Raw genomic sequence first — 17,349 nt, forward strand, 5'->3', positions numbered from 1 at the left:
AAGATATAGTGAACTGGAAAATAGACTAGAAAAATATCAGCCATAATGTATCTCAGAAAGACAAGATTGTAAATATAGAAGGACAGATACAGAGGAAGAAGGAGTGAAAAGATTTAGCTAATTATAGTTCCAGAAAGATGGAGACAGTGTGGGGATGGGAAGACTGGATTGGATTGCTTCAGATTGCTTAATGAAAGATAAGGTAGAGAATTTCAGAAATAATTTTTTAAATGCTTGTTCACAAAATCAGGAGTTCTAACAACTCTTAGGCAAAATAAATAGAAAGAAATCTACATCTAAGTACATCATAGTGAAACTACCCAAGACCATATAAAAAGAGAAAAGTCACAGAGAAAAGGACAAATTACCATCAAAAGGATAGCTAGACCACCAGGTAACTTTTCAAGAGCAACAATGGAGGCCAAATGATGTGAGAATCTCCCATGCGCTGAGAGGAAAAACTGTGTGCCTAGAATTCTATACTCAGAAAAGTACGTTGTAAGACGACATTAGGTAAAATAAATGTAGTTTCATGCAAACAAAAACAGAGAGAGGTTGAGCTAGTAAAAATTTCCTCTAAAGGATATTCTGAAAAATCCAAGTCAGGCAGCAGGAGACTGCTTCCAGTATGAGATGCAAGATGGATTAAAGAGAAACAGACTAGTATGTGAATAAATCTAAATAACTAAGGATCGTATAGAAATATTTGGAAGGATTTAAAATTAATTAAAATATAAGGCCACAAGAATAATATTAGGGTAGGGGTTGTGGGCCCAGTGTGAGGAAAGCAGGAGAGACTCCATTTTGTAGCCTGTCATCCATCTTAAAGACAGAATGTAAACTGGGCCTGAGCCCTGCCCAAGTGAGGAAACTGTTGCTAATGAAAACCAGGTCTCCTGGAGACCTCCCTCCCTACAGATGGCAAACGGAGATTGTAGTTGAGGTCAGGCTGCCCCTGTTGGATTAACCATGGAGACATCCCCTCTTGATGTATAATCATTGTCCCCTCCCTTTAGCCTTAATTGTTGGTTCTCCTAGCACCTGCTTATTGTAAAACTCAGTCATATACAACAAAAAGGTTGCTAACATGTAACCAGTCTCCTGGGGTGGGGGGGGGGGAGTGGAGCAGTAATAATTGTACTCCATTGTCTTAAGTGTCCTCTGAGGTGTTTTTTGCAACTCCAGATTCCACAACAGGGTAATGAAGAGTAAGTATTGAAAAAAGAGGAAGAAAAATTTATAAATTCCTAACTAGTAAAAGAAAAAAATGCAACAGTTAAAAATTAATACATCTTTAAAAGGGAAAGAAAATATTAAAAAAAGAAATGGAATAAGTGGCACAAATAGTTCAAAATTCGAAGGTAAAAATAAACGTTAAAAGTTCACTAATTACATTAAATGTAAATGAATTAATGCAGAAGACATACATTGTCAGATTGGTGTTTTAAAAAGCCACATATTTGTTGTCTAAAAGGAACATGTGAAGTAAGAGGATACAAAAAGGCAGAAGTAAAAGGATGACAGTAGAATACCAGGAAAATTTAACCAAAAAATTTTAAAAGATAGTAAAAGATAGTACAAAAAGATAGTAACTACATTAATCTCAGGTAGTTGAAACTTTAAGGTCAAAAGCATTATTAACCATAGAATCCTAAAGAAGTCACCATAGCCAATTTCCTATTTTCTTTATTTCCCTTTCTCCTTCTTCCTAATTCCCGCTCTCTGACTTAGAAGCAGACAGTTTTGTTGCCTATTTTTCTCCATTTGTATACTCTCTCTTCTTCTCACTTGGTTTCCTAGGGCAGAGTCCACACCCCATGGACCTATGAGTCTCATCATGATCATGTGAGAAGCATTCCTAATAATTCAAAAGAATTATTGTTTGAAGAATCTTTCATTGGATGAGAGGGAGTTTATTCTGAGGTTAGCTGTCAGTTGGACCACGATGCCCATAAAACTCCACAATCTTTGCTTTGTTAGGGATTCTGTGAGTGGCCTTGAACAGGTAACTTAACTTCCTTTCCTTTTGCTTGTTATATTTAAAATAAAAAGTCTGCAGCTAGATAAGCAGAGATGCTGATAACAAAAAGCCAATCACTGTAAAGTAAAGACATCTATAAAGGCAAAAACAAGTTTAGATTACAGACTAGTTGGCTACCACTGACTTTCACAGAGGTTTGCGGTACAAAAGAGTATGTCCTTCTACCACCCAAATTGGAAAGGACTTGATAAGCTTTGGAATATATGACTAGTTTCTTGGTTATAACAGCCTCACCCCAAGGCAGCTACGCACATCAGCCTAAATTTTGCTGTAATTCCTAGCCTTGTGCCTGGTGATTGATTTAAAAGGTCACCAAGCTCCTGGTTGGGACACAACCGTGCTTGGGGAAAAAGTAGTACTTTTATGCTACTTTCTTTTTAAAAATTTATATTATCAAGAAAAAAGACCTCACTGTATATTAATATATCTCACATCTCCAAGGGCCAAGTTTACATCCTCAGGTACGAAAAAATTTTTGACTTTCCCAAATTTAATTTTGAAAGTCTTAAATGGACCTTTTGCTCTCTCTGGCATCTACCTTGACTTTGATTACTACCCAACATAGTTATTTCAGGAAAGCCATTTAGAGCTGTGAGTGACCTTGGAACATGACTTAACATATCTGTGCCTCGGTTTCCGAAAGCCTACCTCACAGGCTGGTGAAGCTGGAATAAGATAACATGTGAAATTTAGAGATTATAGTATGGCCCTAGATGTCTCTGCAAGCTCTGATTAGTAAAGGTGCCTCTGACCTCACTGAACAGAAAAGGAGAAACATATATACTAGTAACTTATTTCTAACCAAGCACTGAAAGGTGGGAAAAAGATAAAATATATTTTATTAATTTTCAACAGTGAAATTCGTGGGCCATCAAGATGGTAGCAGCACCTAAGGGTAATCTCTCCATGTCCTTTACTCAGCTTGGTTTTATATGGACAATATCTGTTACAAGAACAAAAAGGAATACATGTATAGTATTTACATCTTTGTATATTAGATAAATATGATTGGATGGGCAGGAGGCATGGAGGGAGGGAAGGGAAAGAAAAAGAACAATCTAAAATGGCAGCATGGAAAAGGAAATAGCAACCCACGCCAGTTTTCATGCCTGGAGAATCCCAGGGACAGAGGAGCCTGGTGGGCAGTCCGTGGGGCTGCAAAAGAGTCAGACATGACTGACTACAGCATGCATACAAAATGGCAGCATGCTCACATAATTATAAATTATGTAGTAGCATTAGTATGGAAGTGCTCAAATGAAATTTTTCATATAATTTTTAACTTTTGGTGCTAATTTAAATCTTTTTTTTTTTTTAATATTCAGCACCAAAATATGGCATTGGATGCTATCTTTATTACCAAGACTTCAGTCCTTTTGACTTTTCTTTTGGAATTAGGGAAACCATAGTAAATCTTGGGGCAGGATACAACACATACTTTGGGAAAAAATGACTTGGAAATTAGTTTTTCCTTCTAGGTTCATGGTAGTGCAAGGAATCTGGTAGATATCAAACAGTCTTCTGTGATGGTCACTAGTCACTGCACAGGGCCTCGTTCATGGTAACTAGACAGTACAAAGAAGCTGGTAATGATGATTCAAGCCCCACTAAATTGAGAGCTTAATATTTTCATTCAAAGTCTCATTGGGAAATAGGCTATTTAAAAAGGAAATTTCAATAATGCGATTAACATAGGAAAATATTGGGTTGGCCATAAAGTTCATTGGAACTTTTCCATAAGATGTTATAGAAAATCCTGAATGAACTTTTTGGTTGACCCTGATGTCATACCATATCCTCAGATTCAGATTCAGGAATTCAAAAACAAAGATACTATCCTTTATCTTAATTGGCTTGAAGAAATGAGAGCCACTTGGCCCCGGAGGGAAATGAAAGTGAGAACCAATAAGTGAGATATACAGATGAGCTCAGAGCCAGCCCCCCAGTTAATAAATGCAAACTGCCCCTGACCTAAGCAACCTGTAGTGTAGAGAGTATTATGGGATCTGTTCTTTAGGCTTTGGTTTCTAACCATGTAATTGTTTTTAATTTGGTTTAAAAAAGTAAAAAAAAAAAAAGTTTAAAGGTACAAGGATGGCTTCAGTGTCTGAAAATAGATTTGTGGACTTTGATGACCAGACTCAATTTTTAGCCACAGCCCTCCCCCCACCACAGGCACTTTGGCAGGTGTAATCCCAAAACAACAATCCATTTTAAGGTTTAAACTCTGAGGTAGGTCCAATCACTCCTTTCTACATAGAGGAATCATTATAGGAATTTGAAAATTACAGTACAGGAAAGCATTAGAAGTTATTGCAGAGATGGTTTCTGGCATAAAGATACACTAAGTTATGCTGTCAACTATACCCCTTATTGTTTCAGTTTAATTTCTAAGTTGTGCTCAGGTTGAATGCAGTGAGCATACCGTTACCACAGTTGGTTTTGTGTTCTATTCTTGATGCTGTTGTTAGATTGTGGTCAGGAAGAGGAAAGAAAAATTTAAACTGAAATAGCAGAAAGTCATCATGTTAAAATATGTGTGAGTGTGTATGTGTGAGTTGCTCCCTTAGTAATATTAACACCATCAGACGCACGATTCTGAGGTTCTGAGCTTAGAAGACTAAAACAACTCCTGTGTGTCAGTATACCTTAGCCTTTCTTTGCATGCGTGCTGAGTCGCTTCAGTCTAAGTGTCCAACTCTTTGCGACCCCAGGGACTGAAACCTACCAGGCTCCTCTGTCCATAGGATTCTCTAGGCAAGAATACTGGAGTGGGTTGCCATGCCCCACTCCAAGGATATTCTGGACCCAGGGATCGAACTCATGTCTCCTCCGTTTCCTGCATTGCAGGTCCACTCTTTACCATTGAGCCATGGGGGATGTCCCAGGTATTTACAACTTAGTGTCCCTTGAACCTACCCCTGACTTCTTATAAGTGAGAACTTTTCTCCCTTAAGTCAGTTTCATTTCAATGAATGAATCATTTCTATTTCACCTTTAAAGAGGGCAATTTCCCATGCTGTAACAAGTCCACTCTAATAAAATATCTAGTCAGATGGATTCTGGAGGCACCTTCAATGTGATCAGGGTCACAGGGGCAGGCAGGGGGGAGGCAAATGGAAAGCTGGCAGGTTCCCTGTGAGATTCCCACCACAGCACGCTGACATCTGTCAAGCTTTAGCCTTTCTGGTGAAGGGACACCAGAAGGTGGCCCACATACCTGATGCATGGAATTCACAGAATCAGAGTTGCTTCAATATAGTTGAAAAGACTAACAACAACAAAAAAATCTACCTGAGAAATCCCATTAACCTTAAACACTGAGCCAAGAATCTTACAAAGTCCTGGGTTCTACTTTGAATTGCTAATCAGAGAGCTTTGGAGAAGGCTGTTTTCTTTCTGGCTGTTCTGTGCAAGCTGGGCTGACTCACCCACCATCACACCCCTGCTGATTTCCATCGCTGCTGGCTTCCCATGTAATCCCCTGGGACTCTAGCCCTTCCCTTATTCTCCACTCAGCCTAATCCCCACCGGCTCCTCCATCTCCCAATGTGGGGCTCATTGCACCAGCTCTGCTTCCTGCCTCTCTTGCCATCCCCGTCTCTCCAGCCTTTGAACCACAGCACTCCTGCCGGGTTTCACGTGGCCCTCATACTTTGTCCCTGGCTCTGCCAAAGACAGGAATGAGCATTTCCTGTTTGTTCCCTGGTCCCACTACACCCCCAAGCCTCCTCCAGCTCTTTGGCTAGTTCTCAGCATTTCTACTCAAGGCAATTTCTAAATTATCCACTGGTACTTCTGCTGCTGCTGCTGCTTGAAATAAGTAAGAAGACAGCAAGACTCTGAGGGTGTTTTTTTGTTTTTTTTTTTTTGCGGGGTGGGGGGAACAGAATAGAAGGAATGATAAAGCTGGACCCAGTCCTTGTAAGCCAGGTGACTGCGCCCCACAGTATTGGGAGAGTGACAGGCATTCTGGAAGTTGCCATGGAGACCACTCTTGCTTTCTGTTTTCTTCCTGAAGCAACAGCATACTTCAGAATAATATGTAACTTTACATTTTCCATCTTTCCTAAAAGCTGGTTACATTTTGCCTGGCAGCAATTGCCAGCTCTTTAATGAACCCTGGGTTCCTCTTCTTCCCCGGGCACACAGCTTACACCGCCTTTCTGTGAGACTAGCTCTTGCCGATAAAACATGGGCCGAGGTGCTGTGTGTCACCTCTTGGCCAGGACTTTTAGGAAACAGGTGTGCCTCTTCCACACCCTCCCCTCTCTGCTTGCTGAATGTAAGTGGTAAAGAGACCCCCGCCAATGGAGAAAACATAAATGGAAGTTGAGATTCTCTGAAATTCTATGAGGAAGGAAATTGTCCACCAATGAGGACGACTCCCTCTGGTGTGCCACGTGAACGAAAACCTCCATTGTGTTTCAGCCATTATATGTTTGGTGGTCTTTTTGGTACACATGCCAGGCCTACACTAATTAATGCAATCAGTGTTTTAGGTTTAAGAGCATTAAATCATATGAATGTCAGAATCTGGGCCTTCATCCTAGAAAATACAAGAGGGACAAGTAGAAAGGGAAGGAAAGCAGGAAGAAACTATAATGTGAATAACTCCAACCATTTACTGCATGTGTAACCATGCGTTGAACCTTGTTTTAAACACATTACACATACGGTCTCATTTAATTCCATTTCCTTTCTGCTTCATTTCCTGTAACAACTTTAGAAAACAGTACTATTATTATCCCCATTATTTAGATGTGGAAACTGAGGCAAGAGGTGTAATACTCAGGAAACCACGATTCAGATCAGTTGATTCCATAGCCCAGGCCCTGATTGAGTAACCACTACTGCATACTAAGCATTTTGTACAATTTTATCTTCACAACACCTTGCAAAATAGGCTTTATTATCCCCATTTTAAAGATGAGTAAGCTTTAAGGTTCCTCAAAGATAAAAAGCTTGTACAACTAGACAGATTCAGGCCAAGGTCGTATTTGGCTCTCAAGCGCATTCTCTTTCTGTCAGACCCTTAAGGTCAGAATCTAGATAGAGCAGTGAGGTCACTGGGCCTCAGTTTCCCTCCACTTCTGGGCCCCAGGAGTCTCAGGGGGTTGACGTGTTAGCTCTGTGACCATGGAACCACTATAGTCATCATGCTTTGTCAGCTTTGGAGATACTGGGATTTCCACCCCGTAGTGTTCACCAGATTTCCCCAGCACGTCATCAAGGCCGTTTGGTCACATTTGATAGCAAACTGGCAAGGCCTGAAATATTAGTCAGCCCATCCTTGGCCACAGCCTAACTACAGCGAGTATTTCCTCAGTCGATGAGAGATCAGTCATGTTCAGGCCTCAGTGGAGAATGGAAACCAGTGGCATAGAGGCTCATTCATTTAGTGAATAAAGGGTTTACACACAGCTGGAGTCATAGTCTAGTCCACACCTCTGTCTTGGAAATACCTAAAGTCATGGAGGACCACCAGGAATCCTATTTTTATAAAGACCTCCTGATTCTCTGAGGAAAAAAATTCTCTGGGCATGTTAGGGCCGACTGGGACACAAGGACTGATTTGAACAAAGGTGGAGAGAGGGCATGACTCCTGAGTAGAAATGCAGAGCGGAGGCCAGTCATTTCTGTCTGTCCTCATCCTTGGTGTCTTCACCTTGATGACCCACCCTCTCAGTCGCTCTCTCTTGGCCCCTCCAGGGCTAGTTGACACATCAAGCCGTTCCTCAAGACCAAGCCCCATCCTTTCGCCCCTCCTGACTTAACTGAGGACTACTGCTGCTCTGACGTAACGGAGAAAGTGATCAGTGCTGGGGGCTCACGGTGGGACAGCACAGTGGCATCATGTAACCCCCGACCTATGATGAGAACCTGAAGGGCCAAGGCCACCGAGGGGCCAGAGAGCCAGTGTCTCACATTCATGCAGACAATCAGCAGACGTTTGTGGTTGAGAGAAAGGACTGGGGCCCCTGGACGAGCTGGAGCTCACCTCCTCCTCCCCTCCATGCCTGCAGCATGGAGCCAGCCAGGCCACAGCGGGGACTGCAGAGCCATGGTGGGAGCTGACTGTGGGGTCCCAGGGAGTGAGCCCATCATGTTCTCCCGGGTTCCCACAGCAGCGGGCTTGGGTGGTCCCAGAGCCCTGGGAGGGGCAGCAGGAGAGGGTGCCTGGAAGCTCATGTTTTCCACACTGAGAATCAGAAGATTACACAGGGGTATGGGAGGGGGCACCCCCACACTCCTTCTGGTCATGCCCATCCCTTCTGTAGATGGCAGACAGAGGGGGTCTTGGATAAATACCTGCCTGATCATGTCACCCTGCTTTGACTTTCAGTCACTCTAGGCCTGACACCAGACTCATTACTGTGGCCTACAGGACTCTTGCCTAACCCTGTAAACCCATTCATTTCACTGTGCCACCCCCGCTAGACTCTCTGGAGCTCAAAAAGTGATCATTTGATGTCTCTAGTCATGAAATTAAAAGACACTTACTCCTTGGAAGGAAAGTTATGACCAACCTAGATAGCATATTAAAAAGCAGAGACATTACTTTGCCAACAAAGGTCCATCTAGTCAAGGCTATGGTTTTTCCAGTGGTCTTGTATGGATGTGAGAGTTGGACTGTGAAGAAGGCTGAGCACCAAAGAATTGATGCTTTTGAACTATGGTGTTAGAGAAGAGTCTTGAGAGTCCCTTGGACTGCAAGGAGATCCAACCAGTCCATCCTAAAGGAGATCAGTCCTGGGTGTTCATTGGAAGGACTGATATTGAAGCTGAAACTCCAATACTTTGGCCACCTGATGCAAAGAGTTGACTCACTGAAAAAGAGCCTGATGCTGGGAGGGATTGGGGGCAGGAGGAGAAGGGGATGACAGAGGATGAGATGGCTAAATGGCATCACCAATTCGATGGACATGAGTTTGAGTAAACTCCTGAAGTTGGTGATGGACAGGGAGGCCTGGCGTGCTGTGATTCATGGGGTCGCAAAGAGTCGGACACGACTGAGCGACTGAACTGAAACCCCATTAGGACAAACTTCACATCTTTTCACTCATCGTTTTATTCTGCACTTAGCCTATTTGTCTGACATAGATGGTGCCCAATCAGTGTTGGTTGGTTGGTTGAATGCATGTGCACTCAGTTGCTCAGTTGTGTCCAATTCCATTGCCCCACGGACTGCAGCCCGCCAGGCTCCTCTGTCCATGGGATTCTCCAGGCAACAATACTGGAGTAGGTTGCCATGTGTGCCCTCCTCTAAGGGATCTTCCTGACCCAGGGATCAAACCCATGTCTCCTACGTCTCCTTCACTGGCAGATGAGTTCTTTGCCACTAGTGCCAGCAGAGAGCCCCTGGTTGGTTGAATAACTGAATGTAAAGCCAATATTCTAGGAACTAAGGTGGAGCAAATCATTTCTGTGATTGCAGCCTGAACCCCTTATTTTCCCCATGGTTGGGATGAGATCGAGAGACAGGGTACAAATCAGGCCCTAATGTGAAAATTTAATAACAAGGACTTCCATCAGAGTCTCTTGAACAGACATGCCAACAAAAGCAGGTTTTACTGATTCAAATAGTTTTTTAGAAAGGGGTGTGAAATAGATTCAAAAAATGAACATAAGAAACGAAATTTCGCTAAGTATGGAGCCTTAAAATGACTCGGAGGAACACCACCAATTTGATTTCTCAGTTCTCTCCCTTTTGAAGGGATGGTACGAGTCAGGGTCAGAAAAATGGGGTGGGCATCCTGAGAGAAATGTTTGCCCTGCTGCCAGCAGGATGGCAGTATGTCTAGAGGAGGCTTGTGAGGCCACCTTGGTCCAGGCTCACTGCCAGCAGCATCAGGCCCCAACCCTCCGTGGAGGAGAAACTTCTCTCACTTCTGATAGGACTGGATACGTGGCAGTGTTCATTTTGGTTCTTTCCTTATGATGGTAGTTTTCCCAGCATAGTTTCACTCAGGAGGGACTTTGAACATGGCCTAACCTGGGGGGCACAAGGAAGGCCAGGACACCAGGTGAGTCAGAACTGATAAGGATCAGTTACGCACAACTCAAGAGGCCCCTTTGTTAATAAGGAAGTAGTTCCCAGATAACAAAGGGGAAAAGCTGACGGAGAATTTAACACGGCAGTGATAACCAACTCATAGCACACGTGAACTGAGCCAATCCTGGGCTCATTGCTCAAGCAAACTCATAAATTCAAAACCATCTTTTAACTGTAGAACTTAAAAGATGAAGTGTGAGAGATGCCGTTTACAAGGAAGCAGGTTTCTGCTGGTTGCCCAGTGCGTGTATGCTACTGGTGATGTTAGCTGGCCTTTGCTTGGGTACTCAGCCCTACAGATGGACAACTGTTACTTAAAAGACCTGCGGTGGAAGCCCTAGATGTTGCATGATAGATTGGAAGGTTTAACACGGATTCAAATGAGTTTTGCTCTTGACAGAACTCACTCTTAACACAGGAGTAGGTGGTTTAATTTCAACACAGGATTTTTCACATGTATTATCTTCAGCTCCTACTGTCTCCCATTTACTAAGAAATTCTGCCATCCAAAAAGGAGTTTATCTTGAATGTTTCCACTTTTTTAGAGTCAATATCAGTTACCCACGAGGGAATTACTCTGTTTTGAAGCTTAACCACTGTAGTTTATTTGGGGGGAAACAAATAGAATGAGAGTGAGCCGGTAAAAAATAAATACATAAATCAACACATTAGAAGAGGGAACTGTTTAAATTACACAGTAGCCTGTGGATGCCAAATTCTGTCTACTGGGGCGGGGAAACCCTGGGAGTCCCATCTCACGAGATAGGCCTGTTGTGGCGGAGACAGAAATCAAGCAGAATCCAGAGGTTGTAAACACTAGTAACACAGAGTTGGGCTTCTCACCTGGATGCTCAGGAGAATCACATGGGCGGCTCTTAAACCCACAGGACTCAAACTCTGCCCCCCGCTAGAGATTCAGATGTCCTTCTTCTGGGGTAAGACAGCAGCATTATTCAAAACCTTCCTGGGTGATTCCACTGTGAGCTAAAACTGGAAACTTGGGCATCCCTGGACTAAGAATGGAGGCTGCAGGTGAGGAAGGTGAAGGGAGCACATGCAGTGGGGGCACAGACTCCCCGCTCAGCTCAGAAACCGACAGAACTGCAAACCACTGTAACTGTTCAATTTCTCTCCAAGCTACTTATGTAACATTAAGCATTTGTGGAGCAAGTGTACTTATCCCATGTTTCCACTTTCGGACGATGCCTCTAAATACCAGATGCGATTTTAACTGCTGAGCTTACATTAAGTCCATTTCTTAATAGCCGTATTTTGTATTATGCACAACCTCTTCTCCCCCTCGCCCTAGTGTGTTGAGAGGCGATCCTGGCACAATTCCATTCACTTACTTTGATTCCTTGTAATCCATAGCCAGGGGAGCCAGGAGGGCCAGGCAAGCCTTTCTGCCCAATGTCACCCTATTAGAAGACACAGAGATATCAGAGAGAAGGGTAAGGAGATTTAGAAACATGCAACAGATTACTGCTCTTAGCTTCATTCTCACTTCAGTCTTTTCGTATTGATATAAAGCGGGGTTTTTCCAAAAATTTTAAACCACACAATCCTTTCAAACATTTTTACATGTAATCCAGCTATAAAGCGATAAGGCAGAACTGCTGGATGGAAGCAGGAGTGTTGGCCCCATAGCCTTGCCTGCTTGGGCTCCTCCTGCTGCCATAAACACCAGGCGTTCAAACACGGCTCACACGTAATTCTAGGTAGCCTTTACTATGTTGCACCATTTCAATACAGCATATTAATTTATGGGGGTTGAAGTTAAAGATTCAGCAGGTTTCCTTGCTGGCTCAGTGGTAAAGAGTCTGCCTGCCAATGCAGGAAGATCCCCGGATCAGGAAGAAGCCCTGGAAAAGGAATGGCAACCCGCTCCAGTATTCTTGCCTGGAGAATCCCATGGACAAAGGAGCCTGGCGGGCTATACAGTCCATGGGGTCACAAAAAGTTGGACATGACTGAGTGACTATCACTTTCACTTTACTATGTTGCAATTTCAATATAGCATGTTAATTCACAGAGTTTGCAGTTAAAGACTCAGCACATATTAACATGGATCAGACTTGAATTTTTAAGAAAATATGTAAGTGAAGCAAAAAGTATGTCAGTTCCCATTATATGTTCCTCACAGCATAAGTTGACCCCATGTTTCTTGAGGAGAGAGCTCTGTGGTCAAGTAAGATTGGGAAATGTTTACACCATGGATGTGCCTCTCCTTATAGATCCCTGGGGCAGGTGAATATTAAAGTAATATTAATTGATATTAATTAATATTAAAATAATTAATTTTAATTTAATTAATAAAGTTAATAATTTTTAAATAATTAATTAAAGTTAATATTAATTAATATTAAAGGGGCTTTAATATTAAAGCCTCTAAGAAATTCCACATAGAAAGATTAGTTTAACTTTGTTTATCCCAGAAGTTCCCTAATTAGCATTTTGGTGAAACAAACTTTCAGGAATCCTGAGTTACAAAGTTACAGTGTAGGTCAGTCTTTTCCTTTCCACTATGGGAAAAATTACTTTTTTCTGATTACAAGAAGAACTTATTGGGGATAAAGTAAAAATAGTAGTGAAAATTACAATGAAAAAAAAATCAACCCATCATTCCATCACCCAGTGATAACAACTACTAACATCTCAGAGGGATCTCCATCCATTTAAAGGGATCTGTATGGTGAAGAAATAGCCCACTGTCACAATGGAGTTGATGGACAGAAAAAGGATAAACTAAGAATCTTGGTAATTCTAGGATCCTCAGTCAAATCTTTGATTCACAAAGCTCTCTCTCTTTCCTCTCTGAAAATAGGATTCTAATTCACTTCTGTGCATTTTGGCTCTGAATGTACCTGTCTGTAGTTTGAATTTGTGATGGGTGGCTCACTGAAACCTGTTTTCCCTATGACTATGCCTAATATTTCTTTGTTATTAAGTCATTAAGTCGTGTCCAACTCTCTGCAACCGTGTGGACTGTAGCCCACCGGGCTCCTCTGTCCATGGGATTTCCCAGGCAAGAATACTGGAGTGGGTTGCCATTCTCTTCTCCAGGGGATCTTCCTGACCCACAGATCAAACCCTTGTCTCCTGCATTGGCAGGCAGATTCTTTACTGCTGAGCCACCTGGGAAGTGGTATTTCCTTACCTGCCTCTTTGAACAAATCAAAGGAATATTTGTTGAGCAAATGAATGAGCAATTAAAACAGAGCTCCTCAACCCCAGCATAATTAACATTTTGCGCTGGATGATTCTTCACTATGGAAGGCTGTCCTGTGCATCCCAGGCGTCAACCCACTAGATGCCAGGAGCCCTCCTTCCCCAGCGGGACTTGCGCCCAGAATGATTCCAGACACTGCCAAAGGTCCCCCTGGTGGAGAGGGGAGGACAAAATCTCCCTCATTGAAAAACACTGGATTAAAGGAATAGAAGGATAAATAATCACCAAATTGGAGGTGACAAAAGGAAGAGAAGTAGAGTGAGAGCAAAAGGAGCCAAAGGAAGTTCCTCTCGGCTTCTTTGGGGACGACAAATTAGACTCTTGCGCTGGGGCCCTGACAGAGTAGACTGCACACAGGATACAACAGGTCACCTGTTACAAGGTGACCTGAGGCCCCTCTGGCCAAAGTAAACACATGCTCCTTAACGTTAGCACAGCCTCTAAGGAACCTGGGACTATTTTGAGCACTTTGCAATCTCTTTTTAAAGAGGCATTAACTGTCTAATTTCTTTGGGAGGAAGCAAATACCTTTATATACTTAAATGTTCTATTTTACTGAAAGTTCACATGATAATGAACATGTAAGGCTCTTCATCAGTATCAAGAAAAAATAAATCAACATGATGTGAGCACTTCCTGTGCATTTAATGTTCCCTTGGTCATCTGGATGGTACCTGACCCTCACCCAGAGCACAGACCTGCGGACTCACCTTTGGCCCTGGGGTTCCTATGCCCCGAGGCCCAGGGGGGCCTGGAGGGCCTCTGACGCCAGGATCTCCCTGAAAAAACACAATGAATGACAAGTTGTTGATATAGGAAAATGCTGTGTACCATATTTCATGTAAAATTTCATATAATATTTCCTATGAATTTTCATATTCAGAAATATACTTTAAAATCCCAAACCCTTGAATTTGACTAAGATAATAATCTTTTCTTCCAGATCATTTTTCTATATTTGATCAACAGAGTGTTATCTCTCTTTGTTTTCATTTCTTATTGCCATTTATCAAACCAGATGATAGGGGGTTCATTTCAAAGCAATCAAGGTAATTAGCTTCTTGGCAACCTTAATATATACTTTTTGGAACTCGCTTCTTGGGATTTTGGAGAAGTAATTACTGCCATTGTGAAGACAGGGAGAAAGAAGAGACAAGAATAATAATTTTTTAAAAAGCATTAAAAGTTATAACCTTTCTGAACTAGTTGTTCTTACATTTTTACGCAACAGTGATTATGCTACTTGGGCTCGAGATTGGCTTTAGGACGCTCCTTCCTCTAGAGTGGTTGTGAGTACACAGTGGGTTCTCTCAAGGTTTCAGATTCATCAAAGCATGACGTTTCATAATAGGCAACCACCACCAGAAATAGGCTTCCCCGGAGGCTCGGTGGTAAAGGATCTGCCCACTGGTGCAGCAGACCCGGGTTCAGTCTGTGGGTCGGGAAGATGCCCTGAAGGAGGACGTGGCGACCCACTCCAGTATTCTCGCCTGGGAAGTCCCATGGAGGAGCCTGGCGGGCTGCAGTCCACGGGGTTCGCAAAGAGTCAGGCACGACTTAGCAACTAAACAGCAGCAACAATCACCAGAAAGGTGGTGGGGTCTGACCGGTGGGGCAGGTGGTTAGATCTATTTGAGGCGTGAATAAGGGAAGAGGAGGAGAAACGACGGCCTCTTCATTAATCACGCTCAGTGTCCCCAGTAGTGTGTTCTGCATGTTTTTATATGATACTTGGTATAACTTAGTATTCACAAAAATCTTTCTGACGACTAACTTCCCTAACTTCTCTGAACCTTCGTAAATTCATCAGACACATAGAAAATCGTATCTACCTTTCATGGAAATGACAAGGAAGGCAGACACAGAATGTCATGCTTCTATCATCTTGTCTAGCATACAACAGGCACTTGGTAATTGATAACTCCCCTCCCCACCCGTTGTTTTTAAAGAAGGAACTGAAGTTTGCCCAAAGCTGCACAGCTATTGAGAGGCAGGGCTGGGAGGATGTGGAGAAACAGAGCCCGTGTTTGCTGCTGGTACAGCTGCTTTGGAAAATAGTTTGGCAGTTTCCTTAAAAGTTCAACATAATTTTACCATTTGATCTAGTAATCTCACTCCTAGGTATATACTCAAAGAAAGTAAAAACATATGTCTACACAGAGACTTAACATATGAATGCTCTTAGCAGAATTATTCATAGTAGCCCCAAACTGGGAACAACCAGAATGTCCATCAACTGGATAGACAAAATGTGATATATTCGGCAGTTAAAAGGAATGAACAATAGCTGCACACAATATAGATGAGCCTCAGAAACTATTCTTAATGAAAGAAATCAAATATGTGAGACTACATATTGAGTCCATGTATATGAAATGTCCAGAAAAGGCATATCTATAGAGACAGAAAGTAAGTCAGTGGTTTCCTGGGGCCAAGAATAGAAGCACGGAAGGAGGATTAACTATAAATGGACATGAGAGATCTTATTGGGGGATGAAGATGTCCTAAAACTGATTTGTGATGATGGCTATATAACTTGGTAAATGTACTAAAAAAATCAGTCAATCATACACTTAAAGTAGGTGAATCCTATGACATATAAAATATGCCTCAATAAAGTTATAAAGAAAGAAAGCCTCTAACCAGTCTTTGAACCTAGACTCCCAAGCTCTTTGCCCTAGGTTCTGTCTTGTACACGTCCTAATTAGGAGCTAAATAACCAGCTTTTCAACAATTCGAAAATCACAGATTATAAGAAATGATTACATTGTTTATCTAGAAAAACATCCCATCTTTTATTTAGCGTCACTTTCTACTTACAAACCTTAAAATATTTCTATAGGAAACAAGGCCTAAAAAATGGGGAAGACCTTTAAACTTTATTATTGAGTTAGTTCTTTTATTCCCTACTTTTTAATTACAGTTTTCCCTCTTGCTTGCAGGCAACTTTTATGATTCTGGTCTTCTACCTCCATCTCTTCCACTTTTCCTTAGCTGCTTTTGAGACCACAGATACTAGTTCTCTTTTTAATACCTCTCTACTTCTGATTCCCAACTTTTAATGACGTGAAGTTTCTCCGAATTTAAATGATCATGCCTGTCATCAAGAGCTCCAAGTAGAGAATATGACCTTTTCCTGTATTATACACATTTCTATTATCTCTTCTTTCTTGTGTACCTCTGAAATACCTTTAAAAGGGATATCTATAAATTCACCAAGTAAGGGTCTCCAGTGATACCTGACCAGTTCACACACTTGCTCCTTTTTCTCTTCTATTCAGCTCCCACGACCATCACCCTTTAGGAATGTCTGATGGTTAAATGCAATAGAACAGCTGCCCCTGAGGGCACCTTATTGCCCTCTGTATATCTGAACCTTAGCCAGTGAGCTTTAACAATGTGATCCATGTCATCTGTGGTACTCCAGTGTTTATCTCAAACAAGCTGTCCATCTTTTTTTCTGTATAACTGTTGACATATAGCTATGTTTTATCTATCAGAGTAGTCTTTTGTAATCTCTTGATCTATGTAAATATACTTGATCTATGCTTTTATGAATCTGATAGACTTTAAATCAAGTCTGAACACATTCTGCAGGTATTAGAGTTGGTCAGTAACATATTTTAGGGTAGTTCCTTGGTGTTCATGGACCAAATTCTCAATAGATGGGAATAACAAGCCCTTAATGAGCTGTGTAAATCCACATAGACCATGTCTCTCTGCTCTGGTGGGGTCTTAGAAATGTAACCTGCCTTTTGTTCCACAGCTTCTGTCCATGCTAGCCTTACAGCACCAGGTGAAAGTGCTTAAGAGGACTGTGGTCAGGACTCATTTCACTCCTGGAGAGCCCCAAAGGTACCCAAGAGGTGCATGTTCTATGATATTTTTAGATATGTAGTTTTATTGTCAGTGGATAGAGTGACATCCACAAGTAAGAAGACTTACAACAGGTACTTGCAGAGCTGGACTTAGCTTCCCACGCAGGAGCTGAGGTTATTGGAGCCTGCAGAGGGAGCTCTTGCA

At 42.1% G+C, this 17,349-nt stretch overlaps 1 protein-coding gene across 3 annotated transcripts in view; it reads right to left on the reverse strand.

The window, feature by feature from the left end:
• Positions 1 to 17,349, reverse strand: part of COL28A1 (collagen type XXVIII alpha 1 chain) — a 182,114-nt gene that overhangs the window by 58,756 nt on the left and 106,009 nt on the right. For all 3 annotated transcript variants that reach the window (XM_043462670.1, XM_043462669.1, XM_043462671.1), the window contains 2 exons: positions 14,037 to 14,105; positions 11,447 to 11,515 (listed from right to left, as the gene is read on the reverse strand). In XM_043462670.1, coding sequence (XP_043318605.1) covers positions 11,447 to 11,515; positions 14,037 to 14,105 — 138 coding nt within the window. The remainder of the gene's footprint in view (positions 1 to 11,446; positions 11,516 to 14,036; positions 14,106 to 17,349) is intronic.

The sequence above is a fragment of the Cervus canadensis genome, chromosome 3 (genome assembly GCF_019320065.1).
Source record: "Cervus canadensis isolate Bull #8, Minnesota chromosome 3, ASM1932006v1, whole genome shotgun sequence".
NCBI classification, from domain to species: Eukaryota; Metazoa; Chordata; class Mammalia; order Artiodactyla; family Cervidae; genus Cervus; species Cervus canadensis.